Genomic DNA, 18,999 nt, shown 5'->3' with positions numbered 1-18,999 from the left:
TTTTGTAGCTGTATTTAGAGCATTAGTTGAAATGGAGAAGTGACAGTTTTCTTTATTTGCCTAGAAATGTGTGGAAGCCACAACAGTTTGCCTCTGATTTAGATTAATGACATAATTATTCACACTGGGCAATGGAGACGGAATGAGTTTGAACTTGGCATGAACTAATACCCTAAAATGTGCCTCCTATTCTCTCTCTTCGCCTAATTAATTTTGAATTATGAAATTACCTTTGAGTTACCTATGAAGCATGGCCACTGGATTCTACTGCCATCCTTCTTGCTTTGCAATAAAAGCCGAGTGACTTGATTATTATAGGCAGTTTGAAAAGAGAATGTTCATTTAACTTTCTTAGGAAGGACAGTACCAAGACCATAATGGAATGTACTAGAAGTTTACAAGAATTGAATGAACCACAGAAGTTTGCATGAACCAGGAAAACTGAGAACTTAGCACATTTACCTCAAATAGTTCTCTTAGTCCCCTATATTAAAAAAAATCTTTATTCATTTATTGGATGGAGATAGCCAGAAATCTAGAGGGAAGGGGGAGATAGAGACAGAGAGATATGTGTAGCATTGCTTCAGCACTTCCAAAGCTTTCCCCCTTCAGGTGGGGACCAAAGACTTGAATTTTGGTCCTTGCACAGTGTAGCATGTGTGCTCAACCAGGTGTGCCACCACCTGGCGCCTAGTCTATCTTGATGGTGAAATATTCATTTTGTGAAGTCTGTGTTTCTGGATTAGCACAGCTTCTCTTATTTTTGGTACTCTCTGGGGTTTCACTGCTCTAGTTTGACTTTTACAGAGGCAGAGAAAAAGAAAGGTGTGTGTGTGTGTGTGTGTGTGTGTGTGTGTGTGTGTGAGAGAGAGAGAGAGAGAGAGAGAGATCACAGCATCTAAACTTCCTTCAATGTAATAGGGGCTGGACTCGAACCTGGCTTGCATACATGGCAAAACAGTGCACTATCAAAGTGAGCTATTTTTCCAGTCTTAGGACAGCATCTTCAGAAGTTCCCAGTTAAATATAAATTAATTATCTCTTCAGTATAACATATACCCTGGAGTATAACATCCAGCAATAAAGGATGAAAACTTGCTTTTCCACAGCTAACTGACTACACCCTTGCTGTTTCTTCAAAGGAGGGATAGTCACTCATGTAAATGACTGGAACTCAAGACATTGGCTGAGCCTCACTAGGTAACAGATGGAGATCATTGTATAGGAATACGGACAGCCCCTGTTCTGCTATTCTAGCTTCCACTCTACTGGACTGTGTAATAGTATCTCACACATGACCTCTCTCTTCAATTAACTTTATGCTGTGGTTCTCTATAATTGTATCCAGACTACAGTTTGAGGGAGAAGCCAGAGCTGTGGGGTCTTAATCCATCAGCATTAGGGCTTTGAGCTGTAGTGTTCGGTATTTGAAACACCGTTGCTAAACTGGCTTTTAACTTCTTGTTAGCTATTCCTTTGTTGTGGCTCCTTAACGGGGAGAGAGAGAGAGAAAGGGAGAGAAAGGAGATTAATTGGCATGGCAGGGTTTTAATGTTCTCCTTTGGATTCCTGGTGGCATCATCACTAAACAGTAGCAGCATAAACACTCACTACCAAATCTGGCATTATTCCTCACTCCTCTGAGCAGCAATGAGTTTATTATATGATCTTGAAGTGATAGCCTTTTGATGGATTTCCCACCCACTTAGAAACATTTTGTATTATTCCTCACTTGGAAAACAGATGAGAATTCCCTACACCTCTCAAATCCCTCCAGTTTTGTTTTTATGCCTTTGTATTATTTTTTTTCTTTTTACCTTGTTGCCCTTGTTGTTTATTGTTGTTATTATTATTGTTATCATTGTTGTTATTGGATAGGACAGAGAGAAATCAAGAGGGGGGGAGACAGAGCGGAGGGAGAGAAAGACACCTGCAGACCTGCTTCACCACTTGTGAAGCGAACCCCATTCAGGGGGGGAGCGGTTGGGGAGGTGTGCTCAAACTGGGATCCTTACTCCAGTCCTTGTGCTTTGCACCACCATGCGCTTAACCCACGGCACCACCACTTGGCCCCACCTTTGCACTCTTTTGTAAGAATCTGTACAGTGGCACTTGAGGACCCTGTGGTGGTGCACTGGGTTAAGCTCACATAGTGCAAGCACTCGTGGATCCCAGTTCAAGCCCCAGGCTCCCCACCTGCTGAGGGGGGGGTTTCTCACAGTGGTGGAGCAGGTCTGTAGGTGTCTTTCTCTCCCCCTCTTCGTCTTCCCCTCCTCTCTCAATTTCTTTTTGTCCTATCCAAGAACAACAACAAAAATGGAAAAAAAATGGCCTCCAGGAGCAGTGGATTCATAGTGCAGGCAGCAAGCCCCAGCAATAATCCTGGAGGCAAAAAAAAAAACAAAACTGTACCTTTTGTCTCATACTTTCTGCTTCATACATTCTCACCTCATGTGTAATACACACATATATGTACATGCATACATACTATCCAGCAAGATAGCTCACCTGTATAGTGTGTCTACTTTATCATGAACATGACCCAGGCTCGAGCCTGGCCCCCACCACATTGGGAGAATCTTTAGTGCTGTGATGCTGCCTTTCCTCCTTCTCTCTCTCTCTCTCTCTCTCTCTCTCTCTCTCTCTCTCCCAGCAGAGCTGTTTGGGGATAGTGAAGCCCTGGTGATGACCATATGTACAGATGACGTAACTGTAAGCTAATTCTCACTAATTCACTGAGCTCATCTTTTTTAGTCGTCAGTCTTCTCCTTCTTGCTGAATGTGATGTTATTTCTGTGTTTTTGTTTTCTCTCTATTCAGCTGCATTTGACTTTGTAGACTGTACCCTTTTTCATAAGAAAGGCCCTTGGATAGTTCTTTTCTAATTTTTCCTCTGATATCTTTGTATATGTTTATCAATCTATTTTTTTTTCTAACTCTCCTAAGGACTCCGTCTTTTAAACAAAATCTACACTTATTCCTTTAGTGCTCTCATTGAGTACTGTGGCCTTAAGTGCACTAACAATACAACAGTGAGTCCTTTTGCTGCTGTAGCGAACAACTCAGATATCTCAGTGCCTGACAATACACATGGGTATTTCTGGTTAATGTTACATGACAGCTATGGCTCAGTTATGACTTTGCTTGACTTGATTAGGCTCAGTGTGCCATCTCCATTTGGACAGCTGCAGACATTTGTGGAGTGCGTTGTTCTAACGGTGGAGGGCAGGGCAAGAGGATGTACCACCGGAAACCCCATTTAGAGCTTTTGCCCAGACATGTGCATCCTCTCCTATCTCACCGACTCAGTCACATCTATACCCAGATCTCTCAGGTGGAGACCCATCTCCCCCATATTGGTGCACAAATAATTCACTTGCGAGACAATGAGTGAGGCTATAGGGAGGTGGAAGAAAATGATTGAGAAGATCATTGACCATGACTCATCTTTTATCCCAGAGATTTATTTCCAATCCATTGTCCCCCACAGAGAAAAACAGCCCACAGGCTGTTTGCATTTTAAATAGCCATGGTCTGGCGGTACTTCTGACAACATTAACTCTCTCAGAACACTTTTGTTGTCTTGTTATTTCAATTTGTTTGACTCTGGTTGGATCCCCCATGGAACACAGTATGGAGATTTCTAAAAAAAAAAAAAAAATTAAAAATAGGTCTACCATCTGATCCATCATTTCCATTCCTAGGACTCTCTCTTCTAAGGATGCATCTGGTTGAAAAGAGATAAAAAAAAAAAAAAACACCTATATTGTCCATTAGAACTATTCAGATAACCCAGATGAAAAAATGATCCCAGGTCAGCTATGGGTGCGTGAAGACATGGCCCAGTGGGCTACCACTGAGATCTTACCATCTACAACAGCACAGAGGGCATGGGAGGGAGTAAATCAGAAGGAGAAAGGCAAATACAAGGTTATTTTACTCTTGTTGGAAGTCTATAGAAATGGAAGAGAGAACAGACATAGCCAGAAGAAGACACACCCTTGTGCTGTGGCCACAAAACTGCAGTCACCAGAGGTGGGCACTGTGGAAAGTGGGTCTCTCAGGGTGGAAAGGGCTGGTGGGCTGTGGTGGATGGGCCATTGGTGCTGGGTGTAGTGTGGTGACATATGTTTGAGGAAGTGTGAAACTGCACTTCTAAAATGTATACAGTGTGCTAGACCATCATTCTCATTAAAATAAAAGCAAAAGGACAAAAGATTAAAAGGGAAGTAAGAAATTACCCAGTTGAGTTTTCTCATTCTCTGCATTAAGGAACAACGACTCAGATGTGAGGCACAGCTAGTTGGTGGCAGAACCAGGACTATGTTCAGCTATTGACTACCACACCCCAGGCTTGTCCCACCCTTGCATAGAATGCAATTATCTTCACTTATGTCTTTTTTTTAATGTAGTGTGGTGTCTTGCACTTGTGGGGTGTTAGCACTCAATGAATTTCCCTGGACCGATTTCGAGCCCTCCATCCCCAGCCTGTGTGTGTGCACGAGATGTAAGAGTCAGTTCACTTAGTGGTGTGCCTGCTAAGATAGCCCCTCAGCCACTGCCCTAGCAAAGAGGGACTCGATTAGTTTCAAAACAGTATCAGACATGTAACCAGTGGGGTTAAAGCCTTTAAGGAAGGCCTTCTCCAGCTGAGAGGACTAGCCTAGCAACCGCTTTTCATGCCTCCTCCTTACTCTTCTGCACATGCCTGGAGAAAGAGAGGGGGCTGGGGAAGAGTCACTTTTAAAAATTTATTTTATTAGTGATTTAATAATGATTAACAAGATTGTGGGAAATAGGGGTATAATTCCACACATTTCCCACCACCAGAGTTTCACATCCCATCCCCTCCAATAGGGGTCCATAATCCAATTGGGAGTATGGACCAAAGAACTTTATGGGGTACAGAAGGTGAAAGGTCTGCCTTCTGTAATTGCTTCTCTGTTGGATATGGGCATTGACAAGTCAATCCATACCCCCAACCTGTTTCTTTCTTTCTTTTTAAAATTTCTTTATTGGGGAATTAATGTTTTACATTTGACAGTAAATACAATAGTTTGTACATGCATAACATTTCTCAGTTTTCCATATAACAATACAACCCCCGCTAAGTCCTCTGTCATCCTTTTTGGACCTGTATTCTCCCCCCTCCCCCATCCACCCCAGAGTCTTTTACTTTGGTGCAATACACCAATTCCAGTTAAGGTTCTACTTGTGATTTCTCTTCTGATCTTGTTTTTCAACTTCTGCCTGAGAGTGAGATCATCCCATATTCATCCTTATGTTTCTGACTTATTTCACTTAACATGATTTCTTCAAGCTCCATCCAGGATGGGCTGAAAACTGTGAAGTCACCGTTTTTAATAGCTGAGTAATATATATATATATACCACAACTTGCTCAGCCACTCATCTGTTGTTAGACACCTGAGTCACTTCCAGGTTTTGGCTATTGCAAATTGTGCTGATAAGAACATATTTGTACACAGATCTTTTTGGATGGGTGTATTAGGTTCCTTAGGACATATGCCCAGTAGAGGAATTGCAGGATCATAGGGTAGGTCTATTTCTAGCCTTCTGAGAGTTCTCCAGACTGTTCTCCATAGAGCCCCCAACCTGTTCCTATCTTTCCCTATAGTGGGGTAGGACTCTGGGGAGGTAAGCTTCCAGGAATTGTTGGGTAGTATGCCAGCTCCCCCTGGCTTCTGCTTAACCAAGCACCGGTATGCCTATATAGGGATTGGTTTGATCCCATTCAAAGCAGTCTATTTACATAAATCACTTTTACATTTACATAAAGTACCACACTCCCTCCAGGGCATTGATGGTTTAGTGGTAGAACTCTCACCTGCTCCGCCCCCTCTCCTTGTCACACCCTGATCCTCTCCTTGTCACACCCTGATCTTCCACCAGTCACTTTTCACTCCACCCTCTCTATGTCACATCCTGTTTCCACCCTACTTGGAGAGTATAAAAACAGCTGCTCTTCTGATTAAAGACACTTGGAAATTGCTTTCCGGCTCCGAGGGTTCCAGAGTGTATCTCCTGAGAAGTTAGTGCAGCATGAGTTCCTGATCCCTCTCCCACGCAGCAGCCTAGATCGGCTCCAGTTGAGTTCTCTCCAACCCAGAGAGCTCTAGCTCGGGAAGAAGCACCCTCAGGCTATCCCAGCAAGGAATCATGGGTGAGGTTGTTTGCCCAGGGAAGTAAGGTTGACATCTGCGACTTGGTGGCCAAGAAGCATTAAGAGACACTTTTAATAGCTTCCTATCAGCAGTGAGGATGATCTGTCTTCAAATGGGGAATGTGAGAGATTAAAAGGGAAGTAAGAAATTACCCAGTTGAGTTTCCTCATTCTCTACATTAGGCAATGGCGACTCAGATGTGAGGCACAGCAAGTTAGTTGGTGGCAGAACCAGGACTATGTTCCACTGTTCTCCTGACTCCCACACCCCAGGCTTGTCCCACCCTTGCACAGAATGCTATTATCCTCATTTATGTCTTCTTTAAAATGTAGTGTGGTGCCTTGCACTTGTGGGGTGTTAGCACTCAACTAATTTCTTTGGACCAATTTCTCGTTCTTCTGTTTTTAGGGAGAGAAGAGAGATAACACAGAAAGAGAAGCAGGGACACCACAGCATGCCTCCACCATCCATGGACATTCCAGGTGGTGCTGTTTTGTGAACCTAGAGCCTTGTGCATAGTAAGGCTTGCACCCTGCAAGCTGGGCTAGTTCTTTCTACCACTTATGCCTACTCAGAAAACTGACCAAATTATTGTGGTACCAAATCTTTGAAATACATGAACCCCTAGGACCTCGATAAGCAGGACTCTTACACGTGTTCTGCCCACCTCCCCTTTGTTTTATTGTGATGTGATCTTCAGCGAGTAGATCAGTGAAATACATCCACTAAGTGCTGAATAGCCTGTCCTCTATATTTTCAGATTTTCCCAATCAGCACTTCAGCCCTGTCCTCTGCTGCCTTACCATGCAGGAGCCCAGTAAATGCTTGAACTTAATTGATCTGGATGTTTGAAATAAAATTTCATTAGCTCATATTACTTCAGTTTGCCTAATTTGTTTCTCTTCGTGAGCTCTGATAAGCTTGGTTTAGCATCTTCTAAACTGGAGTGTTTATTATCATCAATGCCAACTCAAATTACCCCTGCAGCGCAATGGACAGGAGAAAAATTGTATAACAGGTATGGTGATTTTGTGTGACTATTTCTAAACTTGAGAGGGAGAGAAAGAGAGAGAGAGAGATGATAAAACACTGCAGAATCTAAGTCACTACAGAAGCATCTATTTCCACAGGACAATTCTAGTTTATAAAAATTAAGCACAGCCAAGGGTGGGGGTAGACAGCATAATGGTTATGCAAAGAGCCTCAGACAAGCTAATCCCATGTTCTACCAGTTGAGATGTTTCCCTGACTCAGTCTCTGTTTTTTGAGGAGCAAAACCTCTTGTTATAGATCTCCTGGTACAAGAAAAAAAAAGTAAGTGTGCTAGACCAAAATAAGGAGGGCTACATTCTGTTCATCTCAGGACACTGAATGTATAGCTTCTTACTTGAACACTTAGGATGGAGAGTAGGAGAAAGAAAGCTGGAAGGCTTAGCACAGCCCAGTGTTGTCCTGACTTGTCCATCAGCTGTGGCTTGGAAGAAACCCTTTGCACAGTCAGGGCCAGGCCTGGGTGAGATACATTGAGATTACATTTTCTCTTTGTGTGTGCTCAGAGACAAAGCCCAGGACTTCTGATGGACGTTTCAGTATGACACACACCGCAGGGGTTTCAAGGAATGGCAACAAGAAGGACAGATTGCAATAAAACATCATGCATAGTGTTCTGTTGCCAATCACTCCTGTCCTAGGGACATGCATTTTTCATATCATAAGAATGATATGAAATTATGGCAGAAATGAAAGGTGGGTGGGATGAAAGTATCACATACATAGATCCTCCCTTCTGGCCCATTGTTTCTTCCAGAGGAAGAAAGCATATTTCTCTTTGCTTGCAGAATCCTTAGAAATATTCTTTCTGAGGAGTCAAGAAATCCAGTAGGTGCCTAAAAGACTCAGCAAATAGGGAAGAAGCTTTATAACTCTCTCTCTCTCTCTCTGTGTGTGTGTGTGTGTGTGTGTGTGTGTATGTGTGTGTGTGTGTGTCAGGAGGGCAGTTTTAAAATTCAGCTCATGGATCTCCTGGAAGAAGTCCAGGCTAGTGTTTCTGGGATGCGGTATCAACTCAGAGGAAAGGAAAACACTGTTTATTTGAATTAAAAAGTCAAGTGTGCTTTACGGGGTTTGGCAGTGGCTCCTCTGGTAGAGCACACACTACACATTAACATACTCAAGGACATAAATCCAGGTCTCCAGTCCCCACCTGCTGGGGGAAACTTCACAAGCTGTAAAGCAGTGCTGCACATCTTTCTCTTACTCGCTCTCTTTCTCCCCCTTCTCTCTCAATTCCTCTCTGTCCTATATTCTAAAAAGAAAAGAATGAAAGAAAAACTGTCAGAAGCAGTAGTTTTATCATGTAGGTGCCAAATCTCAGCAATAATGCTGCTGCCATAAGAGAAGAAAGGGGGGTGTGTGGGTGATAGTGGGTTAAGTGCACATGGTGTGAAGTTCAAGGACCAGCGTAAGGATCCCGGGCTCCCCACCTTCGGGGAGGGTCTCTTCACAGGCTGTGAAGAAGGTCTGCAGGTGTCCTTTCTCTCCCCTTCTCTGTCTTCCCCTCCTCTCTAGATTTCTCTCTGTCCTACCCAGCAGCAACAACAACAATGATAAACAACAAGGGCAACAAAAGGGGGAAAAAAAAGCCTCCAGGAGCGGTGGATTTGTAAAACTACTAAAACTTGCCAGATATTTTGCCATCAAGTAGCTATAGCCTGGCTTGATTTATGCTTTAATCTGGCATCCACGGAATGATCTGACCTTCAGCTATTATTCTATCCTGGTGAGTGGTAAACTGGATCCCTATTTTTTTCATTTTACAGTAGCCTCATGTCTGAGGACATTTTTGACAATTTCCAGGTGGTGAAAGTTCCTCGGCTGGCGGTCCTAGACCATCCCTCCTGGCTGGTGGTAACCTTCAGAGCCTTAGGTTACAGGTGAGCCAGTACTTCCAGCCAGGGCCACCATCATGTTCAAATTAAACCCACCTGATTTTTAAGCTTGCTTGTCTGCAGAGGAACTATTTGATAAACCAGAAATGGAGGCAAGCCATTTGACTCAACACAATGTATAGCTGACTGTAGAGTTCTTCCTCTCCAAGTATTGTCCCTGTGCTGACCCGTGAGACAGTTGGAGGCTGCCTGGGCCCTGTCTACACTGAGCCTTTAGAAACTCAAGAGGCACGGTCCAAGAGGTGGTGCAGTGGATTAAGCATTAGACTCTCAAGCATGAGGTCTTGAGTTCCACCTTGGCAGCATACGTGCCAGAGTGATGGCTGGTTCTCTCTCTCTCTCTCTCCCCCTATCTTTCTCATTAGTAAATAAATAAAAGCATAAGAAAAAGAAACTCAAGAGGCCTGATGATCATAAAACACAATGCCCCAGGGGCCAGGTGGTGGCACACCTGGTTGAGCGTACATATTATAATGTGCAAGGACCCGGGTTTGAGCCCCCGGTCGCCACCTGCAGGGGGAAAGCTTCATGAGTGGTTAAGTCGGGCTGCAGGTGTATCTCTGTCTCTCTCCCTCTCTATCATGCCTTTCCCTCTTGATTTCTGGCTGTCTCTATCCAATAAATAAAGATAATAAAAAATTATAAAAATAATAAAATAGAACAAATAAAATACATTAAAACACACACACACACAATGCCCTGCAGCCCAAAGAAGTGTCCCCAAAACACTATTGAAACAGTGTGGGGGCTGGGTGGTAGCATATGCAGTGAAGTGAACATGTTACCCAGGTTCAAGCCCCCCATCTCCATTTGCAGGGGGAAGCTTCATGAGTGGTGAAGCAGGGCCTCAGGTGTCTCTTTTTGTTTTACCTTTTGATCTCCCCTCGCCCTCTCAATTTCCCTCTGTCTTTATCAAAAAAAAAGGGGAAAAAAAAGAAAAAAAATGGCCACTGGGAGTAGTGGATTTGTTGTGCAAGCACTGAGCCCCAGAAATTACCCTGGTGGTAGCAAGGAAAAAAAATCCATGGTGTGATTTCTCAAAAAAATCCAGTCTACATAGTTTCCTAATCATTCAGCCTGGACCTTCCCAGAGGACAGGGTGGATGCTGATTACTTGATTTGAATAAATGAGCAGCAGCCTGTTCACAGAAGCACCTCTTTAGAGAGTGTCAGTTGATGAATGACTGGGGCAAGAGTCACTTTATAACTCTTTGCTGCATTATTAGTCACTGCATAATAATGACTATTGCTACTTTCAAGTGTAATTCCCTCTGTGGAAACTCAGTTATGGTCATATTTGTCTAGAAAGCTTGGTAACTATACTCACCCTGTGACTCTTCAGTGACTTGGACTTGGGATGACTTGACAGTGTACCCTGGAAGAGCAGTTCCTGAAATTATAGAATCAGAATGGGATGGGTAGACCCTTAGAGTTTTTACACCCAAGCGAGGTGATTCTGTAGAGGAGGAAACTGAATTTCCAAGGGAACAGACAGACATCAAGGCTGGTTGCCTTAAATCAGCAAAGCTTGTATTGTGCTAGATCTTGGAGGAAGCCCCGGACTCTGGTCTCAAGTTTGCCTTCAAGTTGAGGAGATTATAGTAATTGAAAAAATAAAAGACTTTAACTGGATTTATCTGGGGGTTTAACAAATGGGGGGGCCTTATTACACTGTGGGCTATTTAGGTATAGCAAAATAGGCAAAGGGGCAAAGACTGGCTAGTTGTGATGGCAGAGAACCATGAGTCTTTTAAGCTAGTTACTAGCACTCGGCTACATGTGTTCAGGTCCTGGGGGAAGTGGCATGGCGGGTCCTGGGGAGGAGAGCAGAGCAAGAGCAGCAGGAACACAGAGTGATTTCTGACAGACACTCTCTTAAATAAACTTCTTTTATACCCACAATCCCTTGTGGGTTTGCATAAGTCTAGCGTATGCTCATCAGGCTGACAACAGTTGTATGCTAGTTACATTTCATGTTCCAACAGGAGATAAAGTTGACACATGGACATTGAAAGGTAGCACATAGCAGTGTATCAGTTAAAGGCAAGTGTGCCTATTCTAAAGAAATGGCATGTTTTTTCACTTTCTCTCTCTTCCCTTCCTTCCTTTTTTCCTTCCTTCCTCCCTCCCTCCCTTCCTTCATTTCTTCCTTCCTTTTTCTTATTTTCCTTTTTATTGGGAGGGGGGTACTGGTTTACAGTAGGCAGTAAAACACAATAGTTGGTACATGTGTAACACTTACCATTTTTTCACACAACACTCTAACCTCCCACCTAGGTCCTCCTCTGCTATCATGTTCCAGGACCTGAACCCCCTACCCCCACCCCAGAGTCCTTTGCTTTGGTACAATACACCAAATCCAGTCCAAGTTCTGCTTTGTGTTTTCTCTTCTGTTCTTAGTTTTCAGTGTCTATCTATGAGTGGGATCATCCCATAGTCATCTATCTATTTCTGGCTTATTTCATTTAACATGGTTCCTTCAAGCTCCATCCAAGATGAGGGGAAAAAGGTGAATTAACCATTTTTTAATAGCTGGATAGTATTCCACTGTGTGTATATGTACCCACAACTTACTCAGCCACTCATCTTCTCTTGTTGGACACTTGGGTTACTTCTTTTTTTAAAAAGAATTTTTTAAAAACTATTTATTTATTTTCCCTTTTGTTGCCCTTGTTGTTTTATTGTTGTAGTTATTATTATTATTGTTACTGATGTCGTTGTAGTTGGATAGGACAGAGGAGGGGAAGACAGACAGGGGGAGAGAAAGATACCTGCAGACCTGCTTCACCGCTTGTGGAGCAACTCCCCTGCAGGTGGGGAGCCGGGGGCTCAAACCAGGACACTGAGGCTGGTCCTTATGCTTTGTGCCACATGCGATTAACCCGCTGTGCTACCACCCGACTCCCACTTGGGTTACTTCTATCTATCTGTCTATCTATCTATCTATCTATCTATCTATCTATCTATCTATCTATCTATCTTCCTTCATTCCTTTTTGTCACTGGAGCTTCTCTGGCATTATGCTATTCCACTGCAGAATACTGTGCCCCAGTATGGTTCCGTAGCCCCCATGTCCACTTGGTCGATTCCAAATTATATTCCTCCATGAGGATCATTTCTGGAACCATCCGTTCCACCCCGGTTCCATGGCTGCCAGTTCTTAGCAACATCGCCCCGCCAGATAATCGTCGGGATGCGGCATCATCTAAGTTCATTTCCCACGTCTACACTCGACCAGACCTGCCAATATCGAGGATATCTTCGCCCACCCTGTCCAACGCTTGACGTCTCGTCACCCAATCTGGTCCCCTACGCCTACACTGAACTTCTCTGTTCCAGTCTCTTGGAAACAGAGTTGGCAGTCAGCTGAGGTAAAGAACAAACACCTCATCACAGACCCCTGCAAGCGTCAACCCGGCTTTGACCTAGCACGTTATGATTGGGCCCTCCTCAATCGCTATCGAACAGGCCATGGCCGGTGCACCGCTATGTTCCATCGCTGGGGAGCCAGAGACGACCCGAACTGCCCCTGCGGCTCCAGACAGACTATGACCCACATAGTCAACGACTGCCACCTCTCCAGATTCAAAGGAGGTCTCAAAACTTTACATCAGGCTCAACCTGACGCTGTTGACTGGCTACAGAAGAAGGGCAAATGCTAGAAGAAGAACTGGAGCTTCACCACTCTAGATCAAGATTTTCAGACAGAAAAACAAATACGGGGCAGGACGGTGGCACACCTGGCTGGACATATCCATTACAGTGTGCAGGGACTCAGGTGCAAGACCTCAGGTCCCCACCTCAGGGGGAAACTTCATGAGTCTTAAAACAGTGCTACTGTATTTCCCTCCTCTGTATCTTCCACTTTCTTCTCAATTTATGCCTCTATCAAAAATAAATAAAAATCAAATTTAAAAAGAGAGACGCACAGAGAGGGAAAGACACCACATAGTGAAGTTCCCCCAGTGTGGTAGGAGCTGGGCTGTGTACATGGAAGTCCAGAAACTTTTCCCAGCTGAGCTATATTGCCTGCCCACCAGGCTGCATTCTACAGCCATGCTTCACATACATGCAGCTCCCTTCATATGACTGGTTGGAAAATGAGTGGGCTCTGAGGTGGAGCAGAGGCATAGGGACCCGCAACCTCAACCTGGGTGACGTGGGGGAAAAGCTGTCAGGAGGATCTGAGCAGAGAGATGTCCAGTGTTCAGGCGCTGTGATAACAAGTTCAAAAAAGTCTTAAGTTCCTCCAGTGTGGGCTTTTCTTCCTCCCCTCCCTGGCAACAACCTTCCAGACAGGGGGCTAAGAGAGCATGGAGTTAGAAACACAGATTCATGGGGGGGGGGGCAGACAGTAGTGCAGCAGGTTAAGTGCACATGGCACACAGCGCAAGGACCAGCACAAGGATCCTGGTTCGAGCCCCTAGCTCCCCACCAGCAGGGGGGTCTCTTCACAGGTGGTGAAGCAGGTCTGCAGGTGTCTGTCTATCTTTCCCCCTCTTTGTCTTTCCCTCCTCTCTCAATTTCTCTCTGTCCTATCCAACAAGGATGACATCAATAACAACAATAATAACTACAATAATAAAACAAGGGCAACAAAAGGAAAAAACATAGCCTCTAGGAGCAGTGGATTTGTAGTACAGGCTTTGAGCCCTAGCAATAACCCTAGAAGCAAAAAAAAAAAAAAAAAAAAAAACCAAAACACCACAGATTCAGGAGCCAAATGGGCCCTGAGGAGTCCCAGCCCCTCCAATTTATCACTGTATGAGCAAATTATTTCACTCAAGTTTCATTCCTCATCTGTAAAATGAGATAAAGTAATGAGCACTCATATAATTTTGTGCAGATCAGTTGAGATAGTGCATGAAAGTGAAAGCCCTGTGTCTGACAGAGATATGCTTATTATGAGGATCCACTATTAATGTGCCCAAATCAACTATGTTATTAGAACAGCTGCTGTTGCCAATAAGGGGAGAGAGAGTGAGAGCAGACAGGTTGGTATTTCGACTACTTCTGTCATCAAGGACAGAACAGGATTGCAGATTCTAAGGTACTGCACAATGTTGTTGATCATGCTGTGATGAAACATAAGGAATCTCTCAATTACAAATGACCCTGCCAGTTGCTAAGTGTTTTCCTGTTTCTTTATTCCAGGTACAAAAAAAAAAAGAGTATGTTTCCCAAACTCCCTCACAATTAGATTCACATCATGTAACAGCATTCTGGCCCCAAAATTCTGGAGAGAAGTGATGTAACCTACAAACAATTTCAGTATGTAAGATTCCTCCACTATCTCTACTCTTTTTTCCTTCTGTGGTTGCATATTTCAGATGGTAGAACTATTCGATGGAAAAAAAAAACCCATAAATATCTGGACCATAACTTATAGTAGAGCCAAGGAGGGGAGTGGTCCAAACTTTAGTAAGTACTATGTGAGCAAGAAATAAATTCTTATTCTGCTAAAACCTCTAAGCAGAAAAGTTGTAGAAACTAGCACTTACTGCTTTTGCTTGCAAACTGGCCAGCTAAGACTACCCAAGTGCAAAGAATGTGAAGATTAAAATATCCATACCTAAATCATTCAAAAGCCATGTTCAATAACAAGTAACATTATTATTATTATTATTATCATCATCATCATTTTAATTCCAATGTCACTTTATTGAGGAGATGTAGTGTAGCATTTCTGTTGTCACAAGATAACATTTCCATATTTTCCCAAGGTACATTTTCCCTCAACCAAGTCATCATCTTATTCTACCATAGGGACTTCGGTTGCCAACATTCCCTTAGTGCCCCATCCCCACTTTTGAATCTTCAAATTGACTGTGCTAAGCTAGAGTCCACTGAGGATTCAACCAGTATTATCCTTTGTTTTGTTAATTAGAGACCATCTGTGAGTGAGATAATCTGGTTTCTGTCCTGATTTGTCTTGCTCAATGTATCTCTTCCAACTTCCATTCATGTTGTAGCAAAGGAAAATACGTCATTATTTCTTCCAGGGGTGTAATTAGTATATATCTTTACCCATTCATTTGTTGTTGACATTTGGGTTGTTTCTAAATGTTGGCTATTACAAATAGCATTGCTGCTAACACAGGTGTGCATGAATCTAGGTGTTATTGCGTTCTTTGCATAGAAGGCTAGGGAAGGAATTGCTGGGCCATATGGCAGGTTGATTTTTATTTATTTTTTTTTACAGAATTCTCAAAATGTTTTCCACACTAATTTATAAAAACCTTATTAATAAAATAAGCATACTTAAAAAAATTTTATTATCATTATTTATTTATTGGATAGAGACAGCTAGATGTCAAGAGGAAGGGGAGGCAGAGAGAGAAGGAGACAGAGAGAGACACCTGCAAACCTGCTTCACCACTTGCAAAGTTTTCCCCCTGCAGGTGGAGATTGGGGGCTTGAACCTGGGTCCTTGAGCATTGTAACATGTGCTCTCAACCAGGTGTGCCACCACCAGGCCCCTTGCATACTGTTTTTCTTTGCTTTTCCTTTTTTTTTTTTTTTTGTGGCCTTGGGATCGCGTGCATTTACAATTTCACCACTCAAGGATGACTGCTTTAGATAAGAGAGACAGACAGTGACACACAGAGAGGGGAGACATTACAGCACCAAAATTCCCCCCAGGCCATATACTCCCATTTGGTGCTGGAGGCTCAAACATGGGCAAGGCAGTTGCCCTGCTAAGTGAGCTATCTTGCTGGCTGTAAACACGCCATTTTAATTTAACAAAAGCCTGTCACATTGTTGGATTGCTTTCTTCTGAATTCATTATTATCTTTTTTTTTTAAAATAAAACAGTGGCGCCAGGGCATCAGTCTTACTTCTGACTGAGTGTAAACCATATGTTTAGCTGTTGCCAAAAGAGGTTCCTCATTGTACGCTGCTGAATAAAAATAAGAATACACTTTTTAAAAACTGCCCTTCTTAGAGCATAGATTGACCTCATTGCTAAATCTATAATGTCAGCCTTGATGTCTCCCATGGTGGTGTGTTAGGACAGTCAAGAAATCCTTTCATACGTTTTATTAACTTTTATAAATCTACTGTAGGTATGTGAAACTTGTACAGAAAGATAATAAAAAGCCATTCTTTAAAAATTTATTTTATTTTTATATCCGTTACAGATATCAGTAATGACAAATTATTATAGAAAAGGAGGGAGAAAAACCTAAAACATTATTTATAGGTAAATTTCCACAAAAAAAAATTGAAACACAGAGTTGGATTTACTTTCTTTACAAATTGAACTATGTGGTCAATTGCAGATATGGGGGAGGGAGACCCCAAATGAGTTTGTGGTGTGGAGGAGATTTTCTTTATGGGAATGGAACTTAATTTGAAATAACAGAAAGGTGAGTACCCTTGTCTGTGTTTCTGATGTCCCAAAGAGAAAAAGTTCCTATCCAATTACTCTCTGTTAAACTCCCCTTACTTTATGTATCTGCTAGTCTCGCCTCCTCAACTTTTTTTTTTGAGAAATCCATTCTATTTATTCATATTTTTATTATTTTACTGGGGGACTAATGATTTACAGTACAGTAGTTCATACATGGGGGAAATTTCTCATTTTACCATGATAGGTGTCTCAAAACGTTCCCACCCCTAGCCTAGGTCCTCTTCTACCATCATATACCAAAGTCCCTGCCCCACCTACTTTCCCTGCCCTCCCTCCTGGGAGGCCTTTGCTATGGTGCCACACACCAAACCCAGTCCAGTTTCTACTTGGTACTTCCCCTTTCTGTTCTTGTTTCTCAAGTTTTTCCCGTAAGTGAGATCATCTCATATTCAACCTTCTCTTTCTGACTTAATCTCACATAACATGATTCCTTCAAGCTTCATCCAAGAGGAGGTGAACAGGGTGACTTTATTATGGACCTACGATATGACCCAGCAAGCCTTCTCCTGTGGATATATCCTAAGGAACCAAACACACTCATCCAAAGAGATCTAGGTATACCTATGTTAACAGCAGCATAATTTGTAATAGTCTAAATGGGAAGAAACCTAGGTGTCCAACAACAGATGAGTGGCTAAAAAAGCTGTGGTAGAAGCTGGGTGGTGGTGCACCTGGTTGTGTGAACATGTTACAGTGCACAAGGACCCGGGCTCAAACTCCCAGCATCCACCTGCAGAAGGAAAGCGTTGTGAGTGGTGAAGTAGTGTTGCAGGTATCTCTGTGTCTCACTTCCTCTCTATCTTTCCCTTCCCTCTTGATTTCTGATTGTTAGTATCCAGTACATAAGTAAAGATAATAACAAAAACATTGAAAAAATAGAAAGTTGTGGTATGTATACATAATGGAATATTACTCACCTGATCTTTGTAAACTATATACCTGCTCCCATGTTCTGGGTTTTAACAACAAGGTGGTTGGTCCTGCTTAGTTTTTAGTAAAATTCATATGAAATATTTTATACAATATTCTTCAATATTTTGCCCTTTCTATTTCATTTCTATGAGCCCTTGCAATATTCCCAAGTTTAAAGACAGATATCAGAAAAATAGGGTAAGAGAGTACACTGAACTTATCTCAGGAGACCTGGATTCTCTTCACTGCTTTGTTGTGATTTAGCCAAGTTATTTAGCTTATTTTAAAATAAGGCTTAATTTAATTTATGAAACACATTTTCCAACCAGATACTTGTGCATAAAAAGTATGTAAGTCTTTGGCAGGCAAGATAGTGGATAATATATCTGCTATATTATGAACATGACCCCAGTTCAACTCCAGGCCCCAATACTTAGGGACAACCTCCAATCCTGTGGCATCTTTCTGTTTCTCCCTCTGTCTGAAACTATTAGCCTAGAGCTATGAAGCTCCAACAGCAACAATAAAACATTGAAAGAAAGAAAGTTGTAAGTTATTTATTTATTTATTTATTTACATTTGCCACAAAGGTTGTCGCTGGGCTCTGTGCCTGCACTACAAATCCACTGCACTTGGCAGCCATTTTTTTCCTCTTTTTTTTTTCCTTTCTATTTTCATCTGACAGGACAGAGAGAAATTGAGGGGGGAGGAGAGTTACAGAAAGAGACCTTTTTCCTATTTGTATTCCAATGAGCTTTCAAAGTTCTCCTTCTGCAACGACCCAGAATTACTGAAAGTCGATGAGTACTCTTAGTGGAGTTTGATGGTGAGTTTTGACTGTTATCCATTTACTGATTAAGTCAGATTAGGTTTAGGAATGATTAGAATCAAAGCTGATGACTATGTTACCTTTTAAACCCACTTCCCTGCATTGTATAAATAAGAAAATTGCAATGGTTATCAGATGCCTAGCTATCCGAGCTCATTAATGGGAGCATTGGGATGTAACTTCCCAGTTTGATGCTTTTTTCACTCTAGGCACTTAATGGGGTCAGGAGGAAATGGAACATAAAATAGGTAAATTCTATCTGAAAATATCGAGAAAGCAAAGTCAAATTGGGGGCATATCAAATTTGAGGGCAAAGAGAAGAAAAAAGAAGCAAAACAGGGCCAGATATGCAAGAATATGAGGGTAAGGGTAAGTCTTTTGTGTGAATTTCTTTTTAAAATTTTTTATTAGTGATTTAATAATGATTAATAAGACAGTAAAATAACAGGGAAATAATTCCATATAGTTCTCACCACCGGAGTTCCCTAGCCCATCTCCTCCATTGGAAGCTTCCTTATTCTTTATACCTCTGGGAATATGGACCAAATCTGTTGCCCACAAGCTAGCTAGATCGCTTTGTCTCCTGGTAGTAATTTTGCTCTATCAAGGACTGACCCAGTATTATTGACAGAATATTTCATGAAAAGGTGCAATAATATCTCTTACCCAACAAGTCCTCCTAAAGCATGACTTTACACCCTGTCCCCCATCA

At 42.4% G+C, this 18,999-nt stretch overlaps 1 protein-coding gene across 1 annotated transcript in view; it reads right to left on the bottom strand.

Annotated features, from left to right (window-relative positions):
* The window catches only part of LOC132533385 (uncharacterized), an 81,570-nt gene that overhangs the window by 8,401 nt on the left and 54,170 nt on the right, over positions 1-18,999 (bottom strand). The window contains exon 2 of the mRNA XM_060174193.1: positions 10,460-10,522. Coding sequence (XP_060030176.1) covers positions 10,460-10,522 — 63 coding nt within the window. The remainder of the gene's footprint in view (positions 1-10,459; positions 10,523-18,999) is intronic.

The sequence above is a fragment of the Erinaceus europaeus genome, chromosome 16, assembly GCF_950295315.1.
Source record: "Erinaceus europaeus chromosome 16, mEriEur2.1, whole genome shotgun sequence".
NCBI lineage: Eukaryota > Metazoa > Chordata > Mammalia > Eulipotyphla > Erinaceidae > Erinaceus > Erinaceus europaeus.
This window is presented reverse-complemented; position numbering and strand designations above follow the sequence as displayed.